This window comes from Melospiza melodia, chromosome Z (genome assembly GCF_035770615.1).
Source record: "Melospiza melodia melodia isolate bMelMel2 chromosome Z, bMelMel2.pri, whole genome shotgun sequence".
In the NCBI taxonomy this organism is placed as follows: Eukaryota; Metazoa; Chordata; class Aves; order Passeriformes; family Passerellidae; genus Melospiza; species Melospiza melodia.
In genome coordinates, this window is record NC_086226.1 from 64,900,582 (window position 1) to 64,924,750 (window position 24,169).

The window sequence follows — 24,169 nt, forward strand, 5'->3', positions numbered from 1 at the left end:
CGGAAATAGCGCGGCCGCGGGCGGGGAAGCAGTGCGCTTGGTCGGCCCGCGCGAGGTGTCTCGGCCCAGTGCTTGCCGGAGCTCCGTAGTGCTCCGCACAGCTCCTCACCGCTCCTCACCGTTCTTCCCGGCTGCTTCTCTCCGCCGTTCCTTGCCATGTCACGGCGGCGGCACAGCGACGACAGCGATGGTGAGCCCCGCGTCCCCCCCGAGGTGGCCGGGCAGGGAGGGTGGGTTGGGCGGGATGGAGCAGCGGCGGGATGGAGGAGCGAGCAGCAGGGTTTCTGCGGCGTGGGTAACGCTGTGCTCGGTGTGTTGTCGGAGCAGGGCAGCCGCACAAGAGGCGGAGGACGTCCGAGCCGTCGGAGATCGAGGAGAGGCTCGAGTCGCTCATCTGCAGGGTGGGAGAGAAGGTAGGCGGGCCGGCGCCTCGGGAGAGTTAAAGCCTTGTTTCCCTTCGCCCTCTCCCCTTCCCGTCCGTGGTGTGGGGGCACTTCGTCGGTAGTAGCGACCCCCCCAAAAAAATACTAATTTTATGAGATGGGGGGGAAAGTTGCCGGTTTTTTTGCTAAGCCACGTGCTGTGGCGGGTAGGGGCTTAAATCGTAGCATAGCGCTTCCCAAACGGCGATAAACGGCCGGAGGATAGTTACTATTATATCTAAGGATGGTGCTGATGGTTCTAGCCTGGGAAGGGTGTGGAAGAATTAAACGGTCTTCCTGCAGCATAAGTTTCCAGTCCCGACAATAGGGCTGATGGAGGAGGAGGGGGTGGCAGAACAAAAGATGATGATGCTCTGAAAAACAAGGTGTTGTTAATCAACGCTCAGCCACGCTACCGGGGTGTTCCCGGGATGATGTTAGATCTTGCGTCCCTGGGGGAAGTTCCTAGCCGGGGAGCTTGGCGGTCGGGTGCAGCTCTTCCTCGGCAAGCGAGAACAGATCCTCGCTGCTGGTGGATTGTTGCCCTGAAAAATGAGGCGACATGAAAGGATGCTCTTGTCCAGCTTCATTGTCTTGCATGTGAGAGTTGGACTAGTTCGTTTTGCCTGGTTGATAAAACGTTTGTTTTTTTTTAATTTTCATTTTAGAGTAATTCGTCTTTGGAGAGCAACCTGGAGGGCCTAGCCGGTGTTTTGGAAGCTGATCTACCAAATTACAAAAGCAAGATACTACGAATACTGTGTACTGTGTATGTATTGAGAAGGTCTGGGAATGTGGGATGTGCTGTCGTTGTGCATACGTTTAGTGTTTAAGGTAGTTCAAAAGCCGTGAATAGCTTTAGTTCCTGATTGCTGTCATAGCCTAGAGTTTGTCTTACTACAAATGAAATAAATAGAGGAACAAGCTCATAACTTACTGGGTGTAATTCAAGCTCGAAGCAGGTAGATGGAACATTAGAACTGGTCTGCAGTAGCTGTGGGATCACGGCAATGCCGGGCAAAATCGTGTTTCACATTAAGTGCTTAATACCACCGAAGTGGCTGCTAACAGCTACCTTTGTTGTTATCTGCAATGATTTCTCGCACCTTCGTCTTCCCTGGCTGGCAAGTGCTCATGCCTTTGTAAGCCCATTTGCTAGAGGAGAGGAACTGGGAACGACAGGAGCAGAAACCAGGTTTTTTGGTGGCTGCCAGCTCTCCTTCCTCTCCCTGGCAAAGTGCAGAAGCAGAGGTGCCATGTCAGGGTCACTCGGTGATGTTGAGGGAGGGATTGTGCAGGATGTGTTGCAGGAGGTGAGACAATTCCGAAGGAAGGGTGTGGTGGCAGACTATTGAGCCTGTGCTAACATTTTGCAGATACTTAAAGTCTATTTTGTAGCAACGTTTTTATTAAGGGTAAGTAGTGTGCTTCCTTCCGGGGCAGCAGACAGATACCGCTTATAGTATACCTACGGGTATACAAAAATGGTTGAGGTAAATTACCTTTTTACAGTGGGACCTGACCTTCCCTATGCTGTGTAATAACATTTATTAATTGCGAACTTAAAACAACTTTTTGCATTCTCACAATAAATTCTGTCACTAATATTATTTGTTTAACCCTCCGGTATAGTCAGCACTTAGATATAAATGAAAAGCAAATGTTTTAGCACAAGAAATTGATAGCAGCTGTCTTTTCTGATTTTCTGATTTCCTCATGAGGCAAGTTTGTCTTACAGCAGGTAGATTCTAAGATGCTATGTTGTGGCCAATTGGCATGGGATGAACAAACAACTAACACAGTATTTCTTTTTCTGTGTCAGCGCACGTCTGCTACCAGAGAAGCTTACTGTTTACACGACATTGGTGGGCTTGCTGAATGCCAGGAACTACAATTTTGGCGGGGAATTCGTAGAAGCCATGATTCGTCAGCTTAAAGAATGTCTGAAAGTCAACATGTATAATGAAGCTGTGCATTTAGTGAGTGGAGTTTTATTTGTCTGTTTGTTTCATGTCCTTTTTCTTTCCTCCTTTCGCCTTTTTGTTACTTACGATGTGTGTTTCAGTGTCTTTTGCCATCAATGTGCAGTACGCTGTAAGTATTCCAAGAGGAAATGTGTGTTATGTGAGAAGTATTTTCTTTCTCACGGACGAGGAGTCACATTACATTTGCAAATTTATTTCCAAAAGTATCTTTTTCACAGTGAAAAATTAAATTTGTGTTAAACCGAGGTACTTTTCGCTGTTTGTCTTTCAGTCAAATGTAAAAGATTAAAAAAAAAAGTCAGTCCACTTTCCTGGTATTCAGAGGTACATGACAATCTTGTGCCTTCTCTGGAAAAAAAATTGAAAAGAAAATGAACACTGTAGTTCTTAAAAGCTATTTTTGATGTCTGGTTGCATTCTTCTGATAAGGGGTAAAGATCAAGCAGTCAGTTTTAAATGCTGGCTGTCTTTGAAACCATTTGCTCCATCCTTGCTGATTATAGATTTTGTCTGCTGTAAGGTATTAGACACCTCAGCAGTGTCTGATTTAGAAGCCCACTACCAAGTTCCCCACCTATTTATGAATCCCGCTGGTGAAAATTAAGATTCCAGTCAAGAGACTGATGTTAGGTGAATTGTAGGACACTTTTACTAATAAGATCTAATTGCTAGAACTTCTGTTATTTTTGTTGTCTGATACTGTATAGAATAGAGAGAAGTACCACGGTTTTCTTCTGTAATATCAGTTTGCATGTTTGGCACCATTGCTTAATTAGGAATATTAGCCTTGTGTTATTGCAGTGGGAGGGATTAAGGACATTAGAGTGAACAGTATATTAGGCAGCACGTATGATGCTTGTCATTTAAAGGTGAGTCTGTGCAGTGTGTAGTATTTCAGCCTTTGTGGTACTGAGTGAGTATTATACTTTTATTAGTGGTTTGCATTAATAATTTAAGTAATGTTTATTTGTACTTGTGCTGCCAGCTTAAAAAGTATTAATTTAGAATGTTCTCTTTCTCTTTAGGTACGTTTTCTGTCCGATCTTGTGAATTGCCACGTAATAGCTGCACCTTCAATGGTAGCTATGTTTGAGAACTTTGTGAGTGTGACACAGGAGGAGGACGTACCCCAAGTAAGCAAAAGATCTGGGGGCTCCCTGGGCCTGTTTCACAGCTTGTTTGTACTGTTTGTTCGGTCCTTATGCTTAGAAGAGGGAGGTTTTAGGGAGGGGAGCCTAAATGGATTGACACATGCAGTTTCCTGAGCATTAGTGAAAGGAGCCTGTGGCAATTGGGAAATACGTGCACAGTAAGAAAGTATGACAAAGTGGCCAAATTAAAATTTATTTTACCTTACTCTGGAAATTGCAGAGTGTGCCTAGCTTTTCTGCTGTACTAACCATTTGGAGAACTTTGAAAGTGATGCCATTTATATCATTTTTTTAAGTCTGCCTAACGCAGTTCAAGGGAAAAATTATACTTTTCAAGCATGAATATTTTTTTCTGATGCCTTCCCCGTCCAGTTGCAACTGCTCGTCTTTACATTCCTCCAAAACAACTTGCTGATGTTTTAAATGGAACTGCATGTGTACAGAATCTGCTGGAGCTTACTCAAGTGTTGGTGTATTACCTTCCTCTAGGTGCGATGTGACTGGTATATGTTTGCATTTCTGTCATCTTTGCCTTGGGTTGGAAAGGAGTTATATGAGAAGAAGGATGCTGAAATGGATCGTCTCTTGTCTCAGGCAGAAAGCTATCTGAAGTAAGTTGTAACTGGTTACAAGCACTCTCTTTGGTATCTGTTCAAGTGTGAAGTAATAGTCTTGATTAACGCTCACTTTAATGTACTCTAAAACTTTAGGTGTGAACCATTTTGTGGGGGAAACAAAGCCCTAAAAATGCGCTAGGTGGAGAGATTTTTGAATTTGAAAAGTTTTGCAGTCTTGTTGAGTTCTAGGGTATGTTTAAGATCTTGTTCTGCTCATGATGAAGCACCTGGAGTTGTAAGTATGCTGTTAATACAGATAGATTGTTGCATTAGTGCTGTACATTGTGATTGCTTTCTGTCTAGGTGCTTCAAGTTAATGTTGTCAGGTTGCTATGACGGAGATATTTTAAGTATTGCAAACCTGATTTTTATCTACTGTAGACATTATCAGCTGAAGAGAATGAATAGTAGAACACATGTACAATAAAAACAAAACTGCTGCCCTAAATTAGTCTGTTAAAGGTCATGTTTTCTCTCCTGTTTAAACAGACGCCGCCAGAAGATTCATGTACCCATGCTGCAAGTGTGGACTGCTGACAAACCACATCCACAAGAAGAGGTAATTAGACTTTACACTTCATTCTTTCAGAAAGCTGGAAAAATAATTTCATACTGAGGTGTTCTTTTATCATGAAATTAGAAGGCATCTCTTAAGAGTGAATGCTTTGATTTGCCTGCTATTTGCCATTGATTCCAAAAAGTTCTGTGTGGGGAATTCTTTTCCAAGTATTGGGCTGAAATAAGAGGTTGAGTTGAGTAAGAAGGAGGGGATTCTGTTGTTTGCTGCAAGCCCCTGAGGAAAACTTATGAAGTAAATTGTAGTGTTTAATTTTGATCTGTAGGTTACAGGGCTTCATGTTAAAAGGACTTTTTGTGTGAAACTGTGAGCATTCTGGGATATTATGATGCTTTTAATACCACCAAAGAGTAGTGACTATTCTCTGCTGTAGTTTCTCTGGGGCTCCTGAGGTGCCTGTTGGTGTTTAAAAAATTGCCAGAAGTTAAATTTTACAGACACAAAGCTGTATGGATTCAGGAATAGTTCTGACATTTAGGGTTCTTAAATTATTTGTTGGTTTATTGAATCAGCAGTTTAAGAAACTTGGTTTTTTTTCTGGATATAGTAAGGAATGTATACATTTTAGATAGTTCGGAAAACTGCCCTTTTTGTTCAGAGATTCAGCAGATCTAATGTTTCTCACCTTTCCCTTCAGTATTTAGACTGCCTTTGGTCTCAGATTCAGAAATTGAAAAAAGACCGTTGGCAAGAGCGGCACATCCTGAGGCCCTACTTGGCTTTTGACAGCGTGCTCTGTGAGGCGCTGCAACACAATCTGCCTCCCTTCACACCCCCACCCCACACTGAAGATTCTGTGTACCCGATGCCAAGGGTTATTTTTAGGATGTTTGACTACACGGATGACCCTGAGGTGAGTGATTGCCGTGGGGAATGGTGAGTAGATTTCACAGTTAGGTTCCTGGGGCAATATTGGTGAAAATGTGATGTATGTGATATCCTCTTTCCCAGGACAGTGAGTGGTTGGAAGGCCAGCAGCAAAATTGAGTCTGCTGCCTTTTACCTTCGCTTACTGGCTTCTGGTTTTTGCAGTGGAGAAGACCACGATTGTTTATTCTTTCTACTCTGTGGCTTTAGGCTAGGCTTCTTTAGTCTAGTTTAGCTGTTTGTTTTGGTTTTTTTTCCAGTGACTTCACAAAGCAAGGGAAGAAGCAGATGCTCTTACAATCATGCAGAACAGAATCATGTTCTCTAACTTTGTTCTTATCTCTTCTTGTAATGAGTCCTACTATTCATTTTGTTTTAAACATGGGTGACTCTGAGGTTTGTGTGGAAATGTGTCATACCAGCTTTTTTAGTCCTGAAGGATACAGGGCAGCTGAGACCTCATGGTGTTTATGTGGATGTTGGGCAACTTTTTTCTACCTGTAAATGTATCTAAGAAAGCTTGCTGCCTGTGGTACCACTGCATTAGCAGTGACCTTCATGAATGTTCACTTTTTCTTACCAGGGTCCTGTCATGCCTGGCAGCCACTCCGTTGAGAGATTTGTGATAGAGGAGAACCTCCACTGCATCATCAAATCTCACTGGAAAGAGAGAAAGACTTGGTAGGAGAAGCTTAGTACTGGGAGGCTGTGACACTTTTTAAATGCTACTGTGGCTTTGGTGCCAGCGGGGATATGACCTGCGCTGGTTAGGCAAGAGCTGCAGATAAACGTTTCTTGAAGCTGGTAGTGAAAGTTTATTTACTGCATTTATCTGTGCTGAAACTGTTGCCTGGAATACTGTGTACCCATAACATCCAGATAACAGAGTGTCTAATCCAGAGAGCAGTAGTTTCTTGGGAAGGGAATCCCTTGGTAGTATGACATGTGCTACAAAAAGTATGCAGACATGCCTTATTCCTCATGGGACCTCTGTGGAAAATGTGGTTGTGTTGTGCTTCCTGGAATGCTGATTATCTGGGGTAGTGAGCATGGAGCTGGTTCTTCTGCAGCTGACTCAGCATTGGTGTTTATAGACACCTCCTTGCTGTGCTTCCTGTGGGAATTACATGCCAGAGATAATTGACTTCACTCTGGGAAGTCACTGCTGGGCCAGATTTCATCTGTTTCAATTCAGCTGTGTCAGGAGGCAGTCAGGGCACTTTTCTTTATTTCTGCCCAAACACTGTCTGATGTGGATAATTGATAACCAAGATGGTTTGCCACAGCTGTCACACTTCTCTATGAAAACTAGCAAACCTAGAAATAATGTTTTTGGTGATGGCATGTAATAAAATTTTGTGGTTGCAGCTGTTTGATCCAGCAGAAACTAGAGATTTGGTGTTGTTGCTGTTGCTGGGATAGTCTTCATTAATTCTCAGAGGATAGTAAAAGAGACGTACAAGATTTGCACAGGTGATAGGTGATAATGAGCTGATTAAAGATAAGGTATTTTAAACATAAGAGTTTCATATATAAACATTAGCTTAATTGTATTTTCAAGTCATTCCAAACGTAAAATTGTTTGGGATAATTTTTTTCCCCTTTTCATGTACACATGATGCAATTACAGATCACTGTGATTTTCTGTGCTAAACCTTTGTGGTTTAGCAGGATAGGGTCCAAGCAGTGTTACTGCTGCACAGAGAGTACATTGTTACATATCATAGTTTAGGCAGTGCTAGTGAGTCCTTGTGCTATTTCTTTTCTTCAGCGCTCTGAGGATCAAATAAGAGATTTTTGAAGGATTATTGATTTGTTTAATGCTGTTTTAATTTTCTTTAATTATCTTGCTTGAGTTTTATATCACATTTGCTGTGTTATGTCTGAATTTAACGTGTCTTTGGTTTTACAGTGCTGCACAGCTGTTGAGCTATCCGGGAAATAACAAGATCCCTTTGAACTACCATATAGTAGAGGTATGGATTGTAGAGATCACCTCTTTGGTGCTCCGTTATTTCATAAGTAACACATCCCTGTTAGCTCCATTATAGGTTCTTTAAATTACAGTTTGATTTGGGAATGAGCCAGAATTTTGTTAAATTCAAACAGCAGCTTTTAAATGAGCAGGTTATGTACACTTCAGTGATAGTCTTCTGCTTTTGTTGTAATTTTAACTTGGTGCATTCAGTTTTAAACTAAAATACAAAAGGAAATGTACATAAACTGAAATTCAAGGAACTCAGTTTAAACATAAGAAAAATCTATTTTTAATGCTAAGGTGATTAAGCACTGCAAGAGTTGCAAAAGTTCAAAACCTAGCAGGACACAGCCCTAAGCAACCTGGTCTAAGTGACCCTTGCAGTATGCAGGGGGCTTTAGACTTGACGATATCCAGATAGACTCAGCCATTCTGCATGATTTTATGTTTTGATTGTCTAAACTATTTTGTCCTGCTAACCCTGAAAAGAACTTGTTGTGCAGTAGCAACATGTTTCCTCTGGGCCGTTCTCCTTACTAAAGAATTCTGGATAGCTGTTACATTACCAGCAAAGCAGCACAGATCTTCTTTTACTGCCTTCATTGAAAAGTGTTTTCAAGTTGCAGAGCCATATTCGCTAATTTTCATCAAAAATTCCGAGGAATTAACAAAGTAAAGTAAAAGCAACTTGTTGTATAAAGGCTTTATGAAGAAGTAATTAGAAGTATGCTTTTTCAGTATGATGTCATAATTTTTAATTATGACAAGAAATAATCCCATGTAGAATATTGATCTTAAAGTAGGATTGAGAATTACTTTTGCCACCTAAATGCCAAATACTGATTGCTGTGAAATTGCATGAGTTTTGGTCACCTCTGTTTATTTTTTTACTCTTCAGAGTAAAGATTATACTTCAGAACATATTAAATTTATTACATTAAGCAGTGTTGAAATTAGGAATAATTTTATCCCTTAACATTTAAGTATATGCAGTGATTTTACATCCAGTATCTTGAAGTGCTGTAAAAAGTGATGAAAAAACTAAAAGTGTACAAATTCTGTGACTAACATTGTAAAAATTCCTTTTTTCCTTATGAAATTTCACTGAGTTTCAGAATCCAACTGATTGTCCAGTTGTTATTTCCTGTCTTAAAAAATGGAGCTATTTTCTGCCCAGCTGAGTTCTCCCTACCTTTTCGCCATATCTGTCTGAACAAAATGTCCGAATTATGCTGACACAGGAAGATTCCCCAGCATCTTACAGTCTCTTCATGCTTTTGAGTCCTTCCTTAGAAAAACAAGTTCTAGCCAATGTGTTTTCATGTGATGTTTTCGAAATTTAGAAATGGATGTTGATTTCTTATACAAGTAAGACTTTTCTAAAAGAAGAAAGGCTCCTTTAAGCGTTATTCAGAAATTTAAAGAGGAAACTGATCAACCATAATGAATCAAAATTTCCCAGCTCCTTTGATGAAATTAATTTTAGTTGAGAGTGGAATACAAAATAAACAGAAACTCAAAGGTGGATGTTGTACAGTGATGATTTTTTTTCTAGCACTCAGAGGTTGACATGCTGTTATTATAGGCAAACTTTAAAACCACAAATGTTGACTGCAGGATTATTTTCATGTTTCCTAGAAGGGTTTTTCCAAGGGGTGGTGAGCATATGTATTTATTGTATGAAATGCTTGTTGTAAGTCTCAGTTTAAAGTTGTGATTTTATTTATATATGGTTTTGTATAGGAGAAAAGAGGACATAATGGAAAAGATAAAAATGTAGTTTTAATGCATATATTCTTTTCATATATTTAAGAAGAATGCTTAGGCTTCATTATTCACTACTCAACAAGATCAGATTATTTCTGCATTTCTCAGATCACTGCAGTGGGTCATGTTATAACTATGCCCATTTCTACACTTACATGCTATGTTTGTTAGACATAATAGAGTGTTATGCTGGTGTTGTGTTAGCATGAACTAATAAGAGCAGTTAGAGTGGACTGTATTAGTAGAGTGTTGTGTTACAGCTGCCTCTTACTGGTTCTTTCTCTTTTTCCTGGAATGTGCATTTGATAGAAAAATACAGTCTTTTGGGATAGGTAATTATTTAAGATTGATGGCCACTATTGAGAAGCTGAGAGTTGTGCAGGACACATTGGACTGTGCTCTTATTCTGTGATTTCCTCTCCCACAGGTAATATTTGCAGAGTTATTTCAGCTGCCATCTCCACCACATATTGAAGTCATGTACACAACGCTGCTGATTGAGCTGTGCAAACTTCAGCCTGGCTCCTTACCACAAGTTGTATCCTTTCTGTGCTCCTGAGGAGCATTTATGAAATGAAGTATTTGTTTGTTCTGTAGCTGATGGGATTGTAATAAATTCTATTAATATTTTAATATTATTTTAATTATTAGTATTTTAATAACTACTATTAATAAATGGTATTAATATTTCACAGTATCTGCAGGAAACTTTTCCTGTAACACTTGCATTGCTTGTTGCATGATGTGAATTCTGTCCTTCTGTGGAAGAAGCCTGCAGTCTTGTTGGCTAATGGCTAATGCCATAATGGAAGAAGAGGTTGGGATTACAGGGTGGAACTCACAATATTCTTTGCTTTTTCTACTGTGGATTTACCTGATTTTGGAGTAGGCTCAGGGAGCTTCCAATACAAAAAGTTGATGACATTCTACTTCTACTAAAACTGGAAAGGAAAAACATCTGACTTACCTACTTATTTTTTGTAAGCCTTAATAAGAAACTTAAGCTTGCACAAGCCACAGAAATGCTCTACATGCGTTTGGATACAATGAATACCACATGTGTGGACAGGTATGTGTGTTTTGGAGATGGTGGAAAACATTCCTTGATATCCAGTGTAGAAGAAAACAAAGAGGCTGTTGAAAGAGTAATCAGAAAGTAGCTTGTTAGAGCTACCTGATGTTATTCAAAATGTTCTGTGAGCTCTGGCTCTGAGTGATCTCCAGAGAAGGTGGAGGGTTTACTGCTTGCCTCTCCTCCCAGGAATGCCCCCTCGCAGGTGACAAGTCCAGCTGTCTGTGCAGGACAGTTAAGATCAGTGACAACTTTTCTGAGTTAAGAATTGTTCATGGTTGCACTGTAGCACTCTGCTGCACTCTGTGCCTGCTCCCTAGTGGTTGGGGTCATTACTTGGAAGAGAAGTTGATGGCATATGTGCCACCCAGAGGAGGAGAATAGTGGTAATTTCAGCCTTTCAGTTAAGTCTGCATTGAGTAGGAGGTGCTTAATGACTCATTGAAAATGTGAAAGTTGTGTATTCACAGTAATTTTACATTTTAATTGGTTGTTAAATACTTGATCTTTTAATGTGAAATACTTGACAGGCTATTTGTCCATAAAACCTTTGTGACTCTCCAAACTGAGTCCTTTGTATCTCAGGTTTTACAACCTGTTTAATGCTGTAATAGCTTAAAGAGTTTAGGCTTGTCTTGGAAAAGTAAAATGCATTTTTAAGAGAAGCTCAACGGAAAGTTTTTCTACATTTCTGACTTTTGAACAGAGCTTTTTTTTTTTTTTTCTTAAGATTTATTAACTGGTTTTCGCACCACTTGAGCAACTTTCAGTTCCGTTGGAGCTGGGAAGACTGGTAAGTTTCTATCCTTTGGATTCAAACCTGATATTGCTAAAACTTTAACATTTCAAACACATCCAGAAGGTGTCACAGTATGGTGGCCCTGTTAATGGCTTTCCTCTAGCTTATCAGAGACTTTTTGTTATCTGTCCACCAGCACTCAGTAGTAGATTATCTTGGTAATTTCTTTAATCACTGTATTTTCCCTAGTGAATTCAAATCAGTGTATGCATTCCTTAAAGAAGGGAAGAAGAAATGTGATCCCTTTAATTTGTCTTGTACTTTCTGTCAGTTGCTAGCAAACTTTCCAAAATGCCTCCACATACCTTGTCTTTACTTCAGTGGTTTGTGCTGACTCTGTATCCTGAATTCATTCTGTTGTTTTGCTCTCTGCCCCACCCTAAACCATTCATTATAACTTCTGTCCTTCAGACCTTGTGGTCTTTTTCCCACCTGCCAAATCCTAGTGCCTGAAGTTCCTTCAGAGTTTGCCCTGCCATCTATTCCTACTGTGCCAGATTTTGAACCTGCATCTCTAGCAGGAGCTCCCTGGAGCTCCATTAATGTCTGCTCACAGGTTCCGTGAGGTTTCTGTTCTGGGCACCCATGTAGCAAGGGAGATTCTCTTGAGGCCAAGTCCTCCATGGAGTAGTTTCCAGAGCCTGTGACTGTACCTGCTTTCTGTAGGTGATCTGCCTGAGAGTCCTTGTGGAGAGGGGTTCAGCCTTCCAATACAGTTCTGTGGCTTTATTTGAGTTTCATGCACTGTCCTCTTGTAGAGTTGAGTGCTTAGTGGCTATCCTGGCATGCATCCATGGTAGCTGACCAGGCAGCAGTCTTCAAAGAGTTAGTTTTAGTTTGCTTGGATGTTCCTTGATGGCAGTGCTTCTGTAAATCTCTCTCACAAGAGACTTTTTTCACAAAGCTTGCAAGTGACTGTATTTCACACTTTTCTTTACCTGCAATGCATCTGAAATCAGCCAGAAGAGCTGACGGAGAAACAGACTGTGAAATCACTCAAGGTTCTTTTCCTAAGGAAAGGGAAAGCCAGCTAACCATATCCACAAATTATTTTTAGTGTGGTGGGGGAAGGGAGATTACTTGAAAATTTATCACACAGAGATGAGTTGAAACTCCAGCTATGCTAATTGCCAGTAAGGAAGGAGTGATTAACTTACCTCCATGGCTTAAAGTGCCTACACTCCAATGGTCCGGCACCCTCATTGTCTTCAGACTGTGAGTGCTTTGTTCTATCAGACCAAGCCACAAAGACTAACAAAACAAAATGCTTTTGCTAAAACCATTGTATTTTGTCATTTGATAGGTCAGATTGTCTTACTCAGGACCTTGAAAAACCCAAACCCAAATTTGTGAGAGAGGTTTTGGAAAAGTGCATGCGGTAAGTATGATCTTTCCATAGTTGCATTCAAGGAAGAGTTTCATCTGAATACTGCCAGATTCCTTTTAACTTGACTCTTGTCTTTGGCACATCTATTCTTAAAACTAATTTTCAGTTAAAAGATGAGTCTGTTTGTATGATTTTTAATCTGGTTTACCTGCTGTAGGACACTGCCTTTAAAGAGAGGGAGAAACAGGTGATGCAGACAGTAGTGAGCTATCCATGCACACCGTAGTTACTTAAAGACATGCTTCACCATACGCATGGGAAGAAAGACAACTTAGGCTATATTCGTGGAAACTATTCAACATTCACAGAAATAGAGGGAACTGACCATTTATTGTACTAAAAACTGAGAACTTAGTCTTGATTTTTCTAGGTGCCTCTGATGTTCATTTACTTTAAATGAAGGAACAGTTGTCTAAACAAACAAAATCTCCAAACTCAACAAGATTACATAATCAGTAGTTCTGATAAGTAGTCTGGGCTTAAAATTGTTCACATTAGAGTGGTGTAGAAGAGCAAAGTAGTTGAAAAAGGCTATGTTATTCAGCATCTTATAAGAAAACAATCAAGGTTTGGGTGAATTCTGTATCCAAAGTGTGAAAGCATTGTGCTGCACAGCAAATGCATTATTTTCTGTGGCAGTCTTCCATTTCACTGAAAACTCTGATAGCAAATTAAGTCTTTGTGAGAGTGAAATGAACCTGGAAAGTAAAATGAAGATGTCTGGTTTAATATTTTTCCTGCTTTGAGTACTGACATCTTACTAGCTTTCTGCACCACAGGTTTTTGCATAAAATTTCTTACCAGGCAGCCTTTTCACAAGGCAAATTAATTGTATGAAGATGAAACTCTAACATCACAGAGTTAAAATAGCATATTCTAATAAATTTGGTTTATTCAGCTCTTACTACCCAGCAGAATTACCATTCTGTTGTATAGGAACCCTGAATCTTGTTCTATGGACATTATATACAGAAAAACATTATAAAGAACTCATTAGCTGTGGTATTATTCCTTTTTTAATTCAACTGCTGTGGAAACTTGTTATTTCCAGACTCTCCTACCATCAGCGAATAATAGACATTGTTCCTGCAAGTTTTTCTGTCCTCAGCCCTGCTAATCCAGTGTGCATTTACAAATATGGAGATGAGAGCAATAGTAAGTATTAAAATTACTAGTGGTCAAGTTGAAGAAGTGTTTCAGAGCAAGGGAACACACTAAACTGACTGCAATATGAGTTGTCTTGATAAAAAAGAATACAGATCAAATATACATGATTTTTGTATGGGTAAATATGCTTCACATGAGCAATTAATATGTATTAAGCCTGGATCTCTCTAATAAAATCCTTTCTGCTACTTATGAAGCAAAGAAAATCCAGATACATCAAGACACTATTGCTGATATGGCTGTGGTGTTGTGCAGTATTATTTGCCAGAGTCTAAAATTAGACAATTCATCTATTTCACCTGTTAGAGCACAATACTATGGAAATCAGCATCTGAAGTGATAATGAGAAATTATTTTTTGAACTTCATGGAGCACTAGAATATTTTACCTGTAAACATGCTTTAATGAGCATACAGAAGGAACTGATACCATAGAGACTGAAGTAGAGAGGGACCTTATTATTCCTTTTATTGCTCAGTGTAAATACAGTCCTAAGCATAAAAGTGTCATCATCAAAGATATAGTGAGGAAAAACAAGGAAATACTGTATTTTTAGAAACCTGGTGGAAACTGAAGTAGAGCCTTAGTGAGGAACGTGATTGCCGGAGCTCACATCTAAAAGTTCTACTCCAAATTTTGAATTTCACATGAAGACCAGAAAATGGGTTGGTAAATTTTATGGCATATTGAGGTTGACAATGATATTAGAAACACCAAGCTTTAGGTGTAGCTGGGAAGGGTACTTGTTTCTCTGAGGGGCAGAACTGATGTTAAAAGTGCTTACTTGCCTTTCCACGTTTTTGACCTTTTTTTGTTTTTTGTTCAGGGTCTCTTCCTGGATATACCGTGGCACTCTGTTTAACAATCGCAATTAAAAATAAGGCCAGCAATGATGAAATCTTCAGCATTTTAAAAGATGTACCTAATCCAAACCAGGATGATGATGATGGTAAGATACAAACTGTCATTTATTCTGTGTGTAGACAGATCTGCCATGCTTTGGAGCTGAATGTGTTGGTTCACAGACCTGTATGCTTTTCCTTCTAGTAGCTGGTTTCAGTTAAGCAGTAAATACACCACTGCTAGTTTTTTTCTGTGAACATCTTACCTGCAGAGGCCTGCTTGTTTTTCCTAATAGAGATAACCTGGTGCTTGAGGTGTGTTTTCTTGCAATTATTGATGGAATAAAAGAATTTAACATCCTCTTTGCTTTCAGTGGCAGAGGGCAGTTCTGAAATTCAGGGCTTCTGCCCTAAGAGCTTCCCTCCCTTCAGGGCAGTCCCCCAACACATTAGACAGCAAGCCTGCTGGCTGGCATGTTCCACAGATGAAAACTTACAGTGGGACTACTCACATTCCTCTAAGCCTTGCAGCCGCAGGCAGCACTCATTCCTAAAGCCTGAGTGTTTTATGGAGTGAGGGCTGTGAGAGGCAGTTAGAAGTGATCTAAACAATGGCGAATACTTCATTATTTTTGTAGTATTTGCAAGGGTTCAGCTGCAAGGCAGAGAGCAACCATGGTCTGGTGGATTTTTTTCCCCTGGGATCCACTATCATGTTTCCTGATCTGCTTTGGGCATTACCCACTAGTTAATGCACTTCCTTCTGCCCTTGTTCAGCTTCAGGAGGGCACCTGACACCAGTCACTATAATAGCCATATTTGCTGTACGTGCCTGGTGCACCCCTCTCCTATATCCTAAATGGTAGGCCTCTGTATGTTAGTGATCCTTACCTTCTCCCTCCTCACCCATGCCCCCATCTTTATGGCTTTCCAAGGACCTCATCTTGGTGCACAGCTGCAGTGTTTCCTTTACTGACTTTCTGTGCTGCCATCAGTGCTGTCACATGTTAGTGGGGTGACTGTGTGTCTGACAGAAGTTCATGTTGGTGACAAAGGTTTCTGCACATCTTCTCCATGGCAAAATTGGAGTGTGAAACTGCACATTTTGTGGGAGTCTTTACTAGCTCCTTGCTCAGTCCTGCAAAACTCTGTGTATGCAACTCGTGTGAAATGAGCTAAAACCATAAGTTATCTCTACAGCTGTATGAGTAGCTTACATGCTTTACTTGAAGTATTTAATAATTTCAACTTCAAATAACTTGCAGGTGAAGGATTTACTTTCAACCCTCTGAAAATAGAAGTCTTTGTTCAGACTCTGCTCCATCTAGCTGCAAAGTCTTTCAGCCACTCCTTCAGCGCCCTGGCAAAGTAAGTATATCATCTGCATTATTTTGGGGCTCACAGAACAGTTTAATTCTGACACTGAAATGCATGATAAAAGAAGGGGAATGCCAGCTTCAGCATTGTTCGTACTCCACAAAGCAATATGACTAGGAGAGCTAATGACATGCTTACTGAAGGAATGGTAGTGTAAATCCTACATTATACATATAGATGTATTATGCATTAGGAATGGAATTAACAGAAATGTATACGTTCCAGTCATGTGATATAAATGAGACAGGTTTGGAAAATTACTTCATTTTTGTATTGCTTATTTGCTGATTATGGCAAAGAAAAAGGGATTTCCTTACATTTCAATGACTGGGTAGCTGCCATCACAATATCTTGTACTATGAATATTAATCTAGGACAATTATATTTGTGTAAAAAAAAAAGGAAAGCAAAAGAAAACATGAAACTTCAAAATAGTCTGCTGTTCATTTCTTCTGTCTACGAAAGCAGAGTAAAATCCATACTAAAAGAGTTTAGAATTCATCCCTTAAAGATATGCTGGAACTGCAAAGAATTTACTGCACCATTTTTAGCAAAATTAGAGTAATGTTTTTAATCCTTTGTGGTGTGGAGTTGATATTAAGGGGTTTGTTACATGAAAGGTAGTCACTTGCATGACTTAATGAGTTATTTTTCTATCTGGCCCTAAAGACAGATAAAACTACTACAAAAATGTGCACCTGGAAGCTCTACAGAGGCAATGTTGATAAGAAGCTGCAGGTAGTAACCTGCAGTCAGGAGTAAAAAAGGCAGGGTGATTCAAATGCTTAGACCATGGTATTTTTTCTGCTGCACAACAGCAGTGGCAGCCAAGAGATCAAGAAGAGCCTCTTATGCTTTATAGTTATATTACAATAAGCTGGGCAATGAATGCAGTGTAGCAGTCAGAGTAACTGCTAAAATAGGTGCTTTTAGCAGCCTCTCCTTGGAAAAGAGGCACTTAGGATAAGTGTCTGAAGTTAGAGAAATACGTTAAGAGGAAGGTCTAAGGCTAAAAAGGCAGCAAATTTTGGTTCAGCTGTGTATAGATAGGCACATGAAGCAGAAAAGTGCCTCCTTCTGAGAGCCTGAGAAGTGTAGCCTAGCTTCAGGAAGCAGGTTCACCACTGGCATGTAAAGGTGTCATTTCTTTGTAGACTATTTTAGCTCAGGATGGTAATATTTTCCAGGGAACAGTTGTCTAAGAAATGCTGTAGATAGTCACGTAATTTTCTTTTAGCCAATGTAAACCACTTGCCTTATATCTGCTTCTCTTTTGACCTGGTCCCATCCTATCCATTGACTACTTACTTCTATTAAAAGGTTTCATGAAGTCTTCAAAACACTTGCTGAAAGTGATGAGGGGAAGCTTCATGTTCTGAGAGTTGTGTATGAGGTTTGGAAGAATCATCCACAGGTAAGATCCTGAAATGTCAAGGAACTTTGTGAGTAACTTTTGCTGAAACCATGGCTTTGTTCAAAGTTTGAAAGCAACATAAATACATAAATTTAAACAAGATGTAGATCTCATTTCTAAAACAGGCCACAATCCTAGAAATGTGGAAGCCTAGAGATTTTAGGGCTTTTTTTTTCCCCCCCCACAACAACTGCTAGTGGAAGCTGTCCAGTTATTACACAGAGGTCATGCTGGAGTCACTGTTGTGTCTGGGCAGGGTGAGTAGAGCTGCAGTAGTGGCTGTTCAGAACAGGATCAGTCTGATAGTGCTGGGATAATGTTCACTCTCGAGCCAGAGGACTTAACACCCTAAAAGACCCAGAAAAGATGTCTCAGTTGTTTAAGCTGTTCTGTTTCTTCTCTGCAATTGTGTTTAACATCAGCTGTCATTCTATGAATAGAAATCAATGAGGAACTTGGGCTGGCTTTGCCTGCATTAGTTACTTCATGTATTCCTTGCCAGTTTGTTTGGTTTGCTGGAAAGTGAACTGTGCCTCACAGTTGCACAGGCAAGACTATAAGAAGTGATGCCACTGAGAACCAGGAGTAATTCTTGCATCTGCTACTAGACCTGTGGTCCATTCTCTAGTGGAAAAAATGAGCACCTAGAAGATACCAGTGCAAGCTGTTACATCTCTTAAAAACATCATAAAATGAGGATTTAAAAAAATATATATTTAACTTCTTACCCAGTTTACTGACCTTGCAAATGTGACATTTACAGTCTGACCTACTTTTTGCTGCCATTTTACTGGATCAGAAGAAATTTCATAACTGCAATGTAACACCTGAATCAGCTTCCTCTTCATTCCTTTGTATCACAGCATTACCAAACTGAGATGGAGGTTTCAAATCCAGACTAGATAGTCATGTTACATTTTTATTAATAAATCAAGATCCCTTTAAAAAATCTCATGTGCAAAACTTAGGAAGGTCTGCTATTTGCTCTTTTACTTAATCATGGAACTTTTCTTCTCTTGCTTCTACTGTAGTTCAGTGGTATTTGCTTCTGATCAAGAACTTTTTTCTTACTCCCAAGTCCTCAGCCTCCTTGTCGCATGGAAGGAGTGGTGCCTTCAGAGCAGGACACTTGTCCAGAGTCTGTTTTCAGGATGTACACCCTACTCTCATGTCTGTGGGAACATCCTTTGGTTTGGTTCAGACCAACAATGCTTATATGGCTTAAAGCACTAATGAGTGGTCTGTGCTGCAGGTAGTGACTTAATAGCAAGAGCCAATAGTCTCTGGATTTAAAAGCAAGCTAGTGGTGGTGACTTCATAAAGAGAAACTCTAACATTGAGGTTAAATATTTTCTTGAAGTCCTAGATGTGTGTTTTTTGGAAGACTGGGCTAAGTAATCAGAAATCCTTCCTGGCAATGCAGAAAGACAGATAGAGCATAGGATACTATCCTGGGACTTGAAAGTTGAGTGCTGAGTCCTCTGTATGATTCATTCAGTTATTTTAAATTTCCTTCCTTATAAGGAGCTTTGTTACACTTCCTCATTTGACAACGGGTGGTTGTAAGGATAAATACAGTGCAGGCTGTGGTTCTTAGATACTGTGGCATTCAATCACATGAGTAACTAAGATAAGCCCCTTTTTCTGAACAGCTTGCATCTTCTTTAGTCAGTAACTCTTCTTTGCAGTTGCCTGCTAGGTGGCTTGCAACTCCCTCAGAATCATGGCAGTGCCTGTAGCAAGTAAACCTTTCCAGTGGCTCCACGATGCTTGTTTGTTCTGTCCTGAAGTTAATGTGCCCTGTCGAGAACAGCTTACTGTCATGTCTGAGGGCTGTTGCAGTTCAGGGAGAGTAGGCTAACAGCAGCTCCTTCATTATGGTGATCTGACAGATGTATGTACTCTGGTTGGAGTACTTTGATGTCAAATACTAGTGCTCGTGTCTCTCAAGGCCTCAGTTCCAGCTCTGATTTTTGTATTTTTTGCTTTTGTATGGGAGTATGTATGCTAATAAGGAGTGATACTTTCAGAAGTAGGTATGGTTGTTAAGAGAGTTAAAGTGCTGTATGTAATTGATACAGATCCCCTCATTTGAAATGTTTTAAGCTAGACTACCCAGTTTGTTAAAGTATTTGAAATTACTCAGTAATACCACTTGATGTAGTGTTGCATCGAATCATCTCTGGTTTTATCTGAGGATGGAATGTTTTACACATATTTTGTATGTATTGTCTTTCACAAAATACAGATGATTGCTGTGCTTGTGGACAAGATGATTCGGACACAAATTGTTGACTGTGCTGCAGTAGCAAACTGGATCTTTTCTTCAGAGCTGGCACATGATTTTACCAGGTAACAAGAACTTGCTTTGGGTTGTTATTTGTCTTTGATTTGCTATTTTAACTCTCCAGTACATAGTACAATCTTTGAAAACTCGGTAGTGGAATAAGGTACAATTGGGCTTCTGCCCTTTCTACAAAATACGTACTTAAACACTTTTCTTTCTGAATTGGGGTATGAATGTTGGCATGAAGTGCAAGATTGCTGCTAGCGTGTAATTTTGCTAGCAGTGTCTAAGCCTGCTAAGTGGAGCTGTTGCTAGACAGTCTGTTGCTGTGTGTCGTATTGCTGCTGGCTGGGCACGTCCTGGCCCTTGGGGTGGGATGTAACTTGTGCCGCCACAGGTGCACTGCAAACTGAGATCAGAACTGTTAGATCTGAGGAGTCAAGTTTGGTGTTAATACTCTTGCAGTGTGTACATGAAATAAAATTCTGACTCCGAAGTGTACTGCAACGAATAGGCAAGAACTGATGGCTAAGATTTCTTGCATTACAAGTATGCTTTCCTGTATGCTGAGTGTTCATTCACTCTGGTAGATAGATGTTTCCTTAAATGATATGTAGATTTTCTAATTCTACCACTTGTATTTTTCTGGTAAAAAATGACATTTAATTTCCTATTTTCAAGCAGTGTGTAATGTGGTATTTTGAGCTGTGTGTCTTTCCTAGGTTTTATATCTGGGAGATCTTACATTCCACAATTCGTAAGATGAATAAGCATGTCCTGAAGATTCATAAAGAACTGGAGGAGACCAAAGCAAGATTGGCCAGGCAGCACAAAAGAGTGAGTAATCTGTTTGTAAATCTTAAACCAGGTTATATAAGCCTGCATGCTGATCTACAGACACTCAGTTAGTTTTGGGAAGGACTGAATATGTATGATTGTTCAGGAAGTATGTCTGCAGAGGTCTGGTCAGCTGTAGCACTGAGGCATCAAAAATCAGATGCATGTTCTTGGTCCTAGCTGTAATTTAAGAATTCAGTAAAATCTTTTAAAGGCGTGTATACGTATTTGGTTTGTTCAAGTTCTCTCTCACAAGTTTCTCTTCCAATATGAACTTCCACTTGCCTTCTAATCTGGATTCCAATTACCTTATTAGAGAACAGTAAGAACAGTTACAAATTATTCATAGTAAATTCTATAAAAGAGTGCTCTTGTGGCTTCCATGCAGAAGTGCACAGAAACAGCTATTTGCAATTGAGAAGTTGGCTGTTACTGTTCTTCTGATGGATGCTGCTGGATCCTGACACTGGCATGGCACTTCCTTCTTCCAACTTATTTTCCTGAATGTGGTTGCATGTTCTTGCATTATTAAATACAGCAAACTGTTGAGGAACCAGCTGCTGTTGTGTTCTGTTGTCTCAAGTGGGCCAGTAAAAGGGAGTGAGTGTCTTCATCTGTGGCAGCTGGAAAAGATAGGGCCTGAGGAAGCTTGCCTGAATGCAGGACTTAGTTATGACAGAATTAAGTCAGGATATAAATACGCTGAATTGCAGAAAGCAAGAGAGAATTTCTGTGTTTCTTTGAGGTCTGTAAGTGTGTGTACCTGCAGAAAACCCTTAGCTAGCTCCAAAATTATGAATTAGGTTAATGTCAAAATGTGACACAGAGCTTGCTGATGTTTTTTGAAGAAAGCTCTCAAGTCAGTCATTTGTCCAGAAACTTCTGTTGAGAGATCACTATTAACTCCCAGCTTGCCAATGTTGGTTCTTCCTAGTGCCTTCATCTTGTTTTCTTCACTCACAGCAACAGCCATCCTGGTTGCCTCCTCAGTCTACATTGATGAGCAGTTAATAAATGCCTGTGATTATGGAAGATTTAGGTGCAGTCGTTGATCTTACTGTGAGGCAAAGAGCTTCTCTGGCATCTCTAAATATATCAGTGTTTTAATTTCTGTCCTTGTCTCTTGCTGCAGCTCTTTATTACTTAGTACTTTAAATGAGTATTGTGCCAGGAAGAAACATTTGTATGCAACAGTGAGTAGTTCTGCAGGCTGTTGCTCTGCTGCATGACCATTCCTTTTAGAGGAAGTTTTCATTTCCCCAGCATGAAGAGTGTTCCCTTACCATGGAATGAGTCCAATGCTTACATGATTTATCTGGTCCTTCAGTGTTTTGAGTTCAGGAAACCTCTATAGATGGGAAAAAGGCAAGTTCCTATAGAGATAAAATTAAATTCTCATTTGTTCTGGTAAGTTTTTAGTTTTTATACTGATTCAGAGCTGTACCTGCCTTGTGGTTATGAACTTCATTTCCTATGCTGTAGGTGAGTTAATGCATTTATCCCAAGTTACACATGCTTCTTTTACAGATATTTAAAGTTTTGAGCTGATGATTTATGGATGTCTTTGCACAGAAACAACTATATGATACTAAAGCAGTGTCTTGTGTTTGGATTTACCATAATCCATCAGATCCTGTCTTTCCTCCTCTATGCCCTGTAGTCTTGTTTAAGACTTAGTCACCTGAGCTGGTTCTTAGGTGTATTTTGTGGGTGGTGTTGTGTTGTTTTTGATGCAGTGAAGCATGTCATGGTCCTAGTTAGTAGATCTGTTTCTGTGCTGACCTTTTCTAGTCTTGAGAGTAACCTTTTTGATCATGAATACAGGGAGTATCCACTTCATAACAGTGGCTGCAGTCTTCAGCCTTCCTGTTTTGCTAACTAGCTGGATTCATCAGAGTTCTTGCACCAAGTGCAGGAGAGAATTTGCAACAGGTGCATTATTTTTTAAAACCCTGAGATTTCAGAACTCTAGTTAATTACCTGTCTTGCTGCAGTAAATACAATTTGAAAAAATCTATGCCAGATTGTTTTTAAAAACAAAGTTGTTTGTTACTATGTAATGATAAAATTAGCAAGCATATTGCCTTTCACTGTTTCCCTTAAATAAACTGTGAAATCACAGATTGGCCTGAGTAGGAAGGGACCTCGAAGATCACCTAGTTTTAAGCCCTTGCCATGAGCAGGGACACTTTCAACTCGCCACTAGACCAGATTGCTCAAAGCTCCATCCAGTCTGGCCTTGAACAGACTCAGGGATGGGGCATCCTGAGCTTTTCTGGGCAACCTGTTCCAGTGCCTCACCCTTCTCACAGTAAAGAATTTCTTCTCTATTTCTTATATAAACCTACTGCCTTTCAGTTTAAGGCCGTTCATCCTTGTTCTACCACTGCATGCTCTTGTAATTAGTACCTCTTTCTTGGAGGCTCCCTTCAAATACTTGAAGGCTGCAGTTAGATCACCTCAGAGCCTGCTCTGCTCCAGGCTGGACAATCCCAATTCTCTCAGCCTTTCAGAGGGATGATCAGAGGGATGGACATACTCCATCCCTCTGATCATCATAAGCTCCCTGTGCTGGGAGCCCAGAGCTGGATGCAGGTTCCAGGTGGGCTCTCCCCAGAGCAGAGCAGAGCAGAGGGGCAGAATCCCCTCCCTGCCCTGCTGCCCACGCTGCTCTGGATGCAGCCCAGGACACGTTTGGCTCTGTGGGCTGGGAGTGCCCATGGCTGGCTCATGTCCAGCCTCTCACCCACCAGCACCCCCAAGCCCTTCTCACAGGGCTGCTCTGCATCTGCTCATGCCCAGCCTGTCCCCTGGTACTGGGGGTTGTCCTGGCCCAGGTGCAGCACCGTGAACTTGGCCTTGTTGATCCTGATGGGATTCCTGTGGGCCCCTTCTTGAGCTTGTGCAGATCCCTGTGGACAGCATCCTGTCCTTTAGGAATGTCAGCTGCACCACACAGCTTGGTGTCATCTGCAGACTTGATGAGGGCGCACTCGACCCCTTTGTCTGTGTCATCAGGATAACAGTGGTCCCAGTACAAATCCCTAGGCAGCACTACTGGTCACTGATGTCCTACTGACTAGGACTCCACATTTGTTGATCACTACCCTCTGGATGCCAGCAATTTCCTATCCATGTAACAGTTCACCCATCAAATCCATCTCTCTCTATTTTAGAGGGAAGGATGTTGTGGGGAGCCATGACAAAGTCCTGATAAATGACATCTGCTGCCTTTCCCTTGTCCACAAGTGGAGTCACTCCATCACAGAGGGCCTGCAGGCTGGCCAGGCAGGACTTGCCCTTGGTAAAGCCATGCAGGCTGTTCCAAATCACCTCCCTGTCCTCCATGTGCCTTAGCACAGCTTCCAGCAGGATCTGTTCCATGATCTTCCCAGGCACAGAGGTGATGCTCACAGGTCAGCTGTTCCAGTTTCTACCCTTTTAAAAGATGGGTACAATGTTTTCCCTTTTCCAGTCACCTGGGGTTTCACCTGACAGCCACAACTTTTCAGATGTCATGGAGAGGGGTTTGGCAACTACATCCTACATCAGCTCGTTGCCTCAGGACTCTAGGATGCATCTCCTTGGCTCCTGTAGACTTTTAGGTACTTCAGGTGGTCACA

General features: G+C 40.7%; 1 protein-coding gene across 1 annotated transcript in view; it reads left to right on the forward strand.

Moving 5' to 3' along the window:
- Positions 1–20: 20 nt before the first annotated feature.
- Positions 21–24,169, forward strand: part of NCBP1 (nuclear cap binding protein subunit 1) — a 29,576-nt gene continuing 5,427 nt past the window's right edge. Inside the window, exons 1-20 of the mRNA XM_063179897.1 lie at positions 21–190; positions 328–413; positions 1,091–1,191; positions 2,245–2,401; positions 3,433–3,540; positions 4,048–4,169; positions 4,665–4,734; positions 5,390–5,605; positions 6,203–6,300; positions 7,532–7,595; positions 9,792–9,902; positions 10,369–10,433; positions 11,167–11,229; positions 12,539–12,613; positions 13,674–13,777; positions 14,616–14,738; positions 15,897–15,999; positions 17,329–17,422; positions 19,671–19,774; positions 20,432–20,546. Of these exons, the coding sequence (XP_063035967.1) occupies positions 157–190; positions 328–413; positions 1,091–1,191; positions 2,245–2,401; positions 3,433–3,540; positions 4,048–4,169; positions 4,665–4,734; positions 5,390–5,605; positions 6,203–6,300; positions 7,532–7,595; positions 9,792–9,902; positions 10,369–10,433; positions 11,167–11,229; positions 12,539–12,613; positions 13,674–13,777; positions 14,616–14,738; positions 15,897–15,999; positions 17,329–17,422; positions 19,671–19,774; positions 20,432–20,546 (2,013 nt within the window). The 5' untranslated portion in view covers positions 21–156. The remainder of the gene's footprint in view (positions 191–327; positions 414–1,090; positions 1,192–2,244; positions 2,402–3,432; positions 3,541–4,047; positions 4,170–4,664; positions 4,735–5,389; positions 5,606–6,202; positions 6,301–7,531; positions 7,596–9,791; positions 9,903–10,368; positions 10,434–11,166; positions 11,230–12,538; positions 12,614–13,673; positions 13,778–14,615; positions 14,739–15,896; positions 16,000–17,328; positions 17,423–19,670; positions 19,775–20,431; positions 20,547–24,169) is intronic.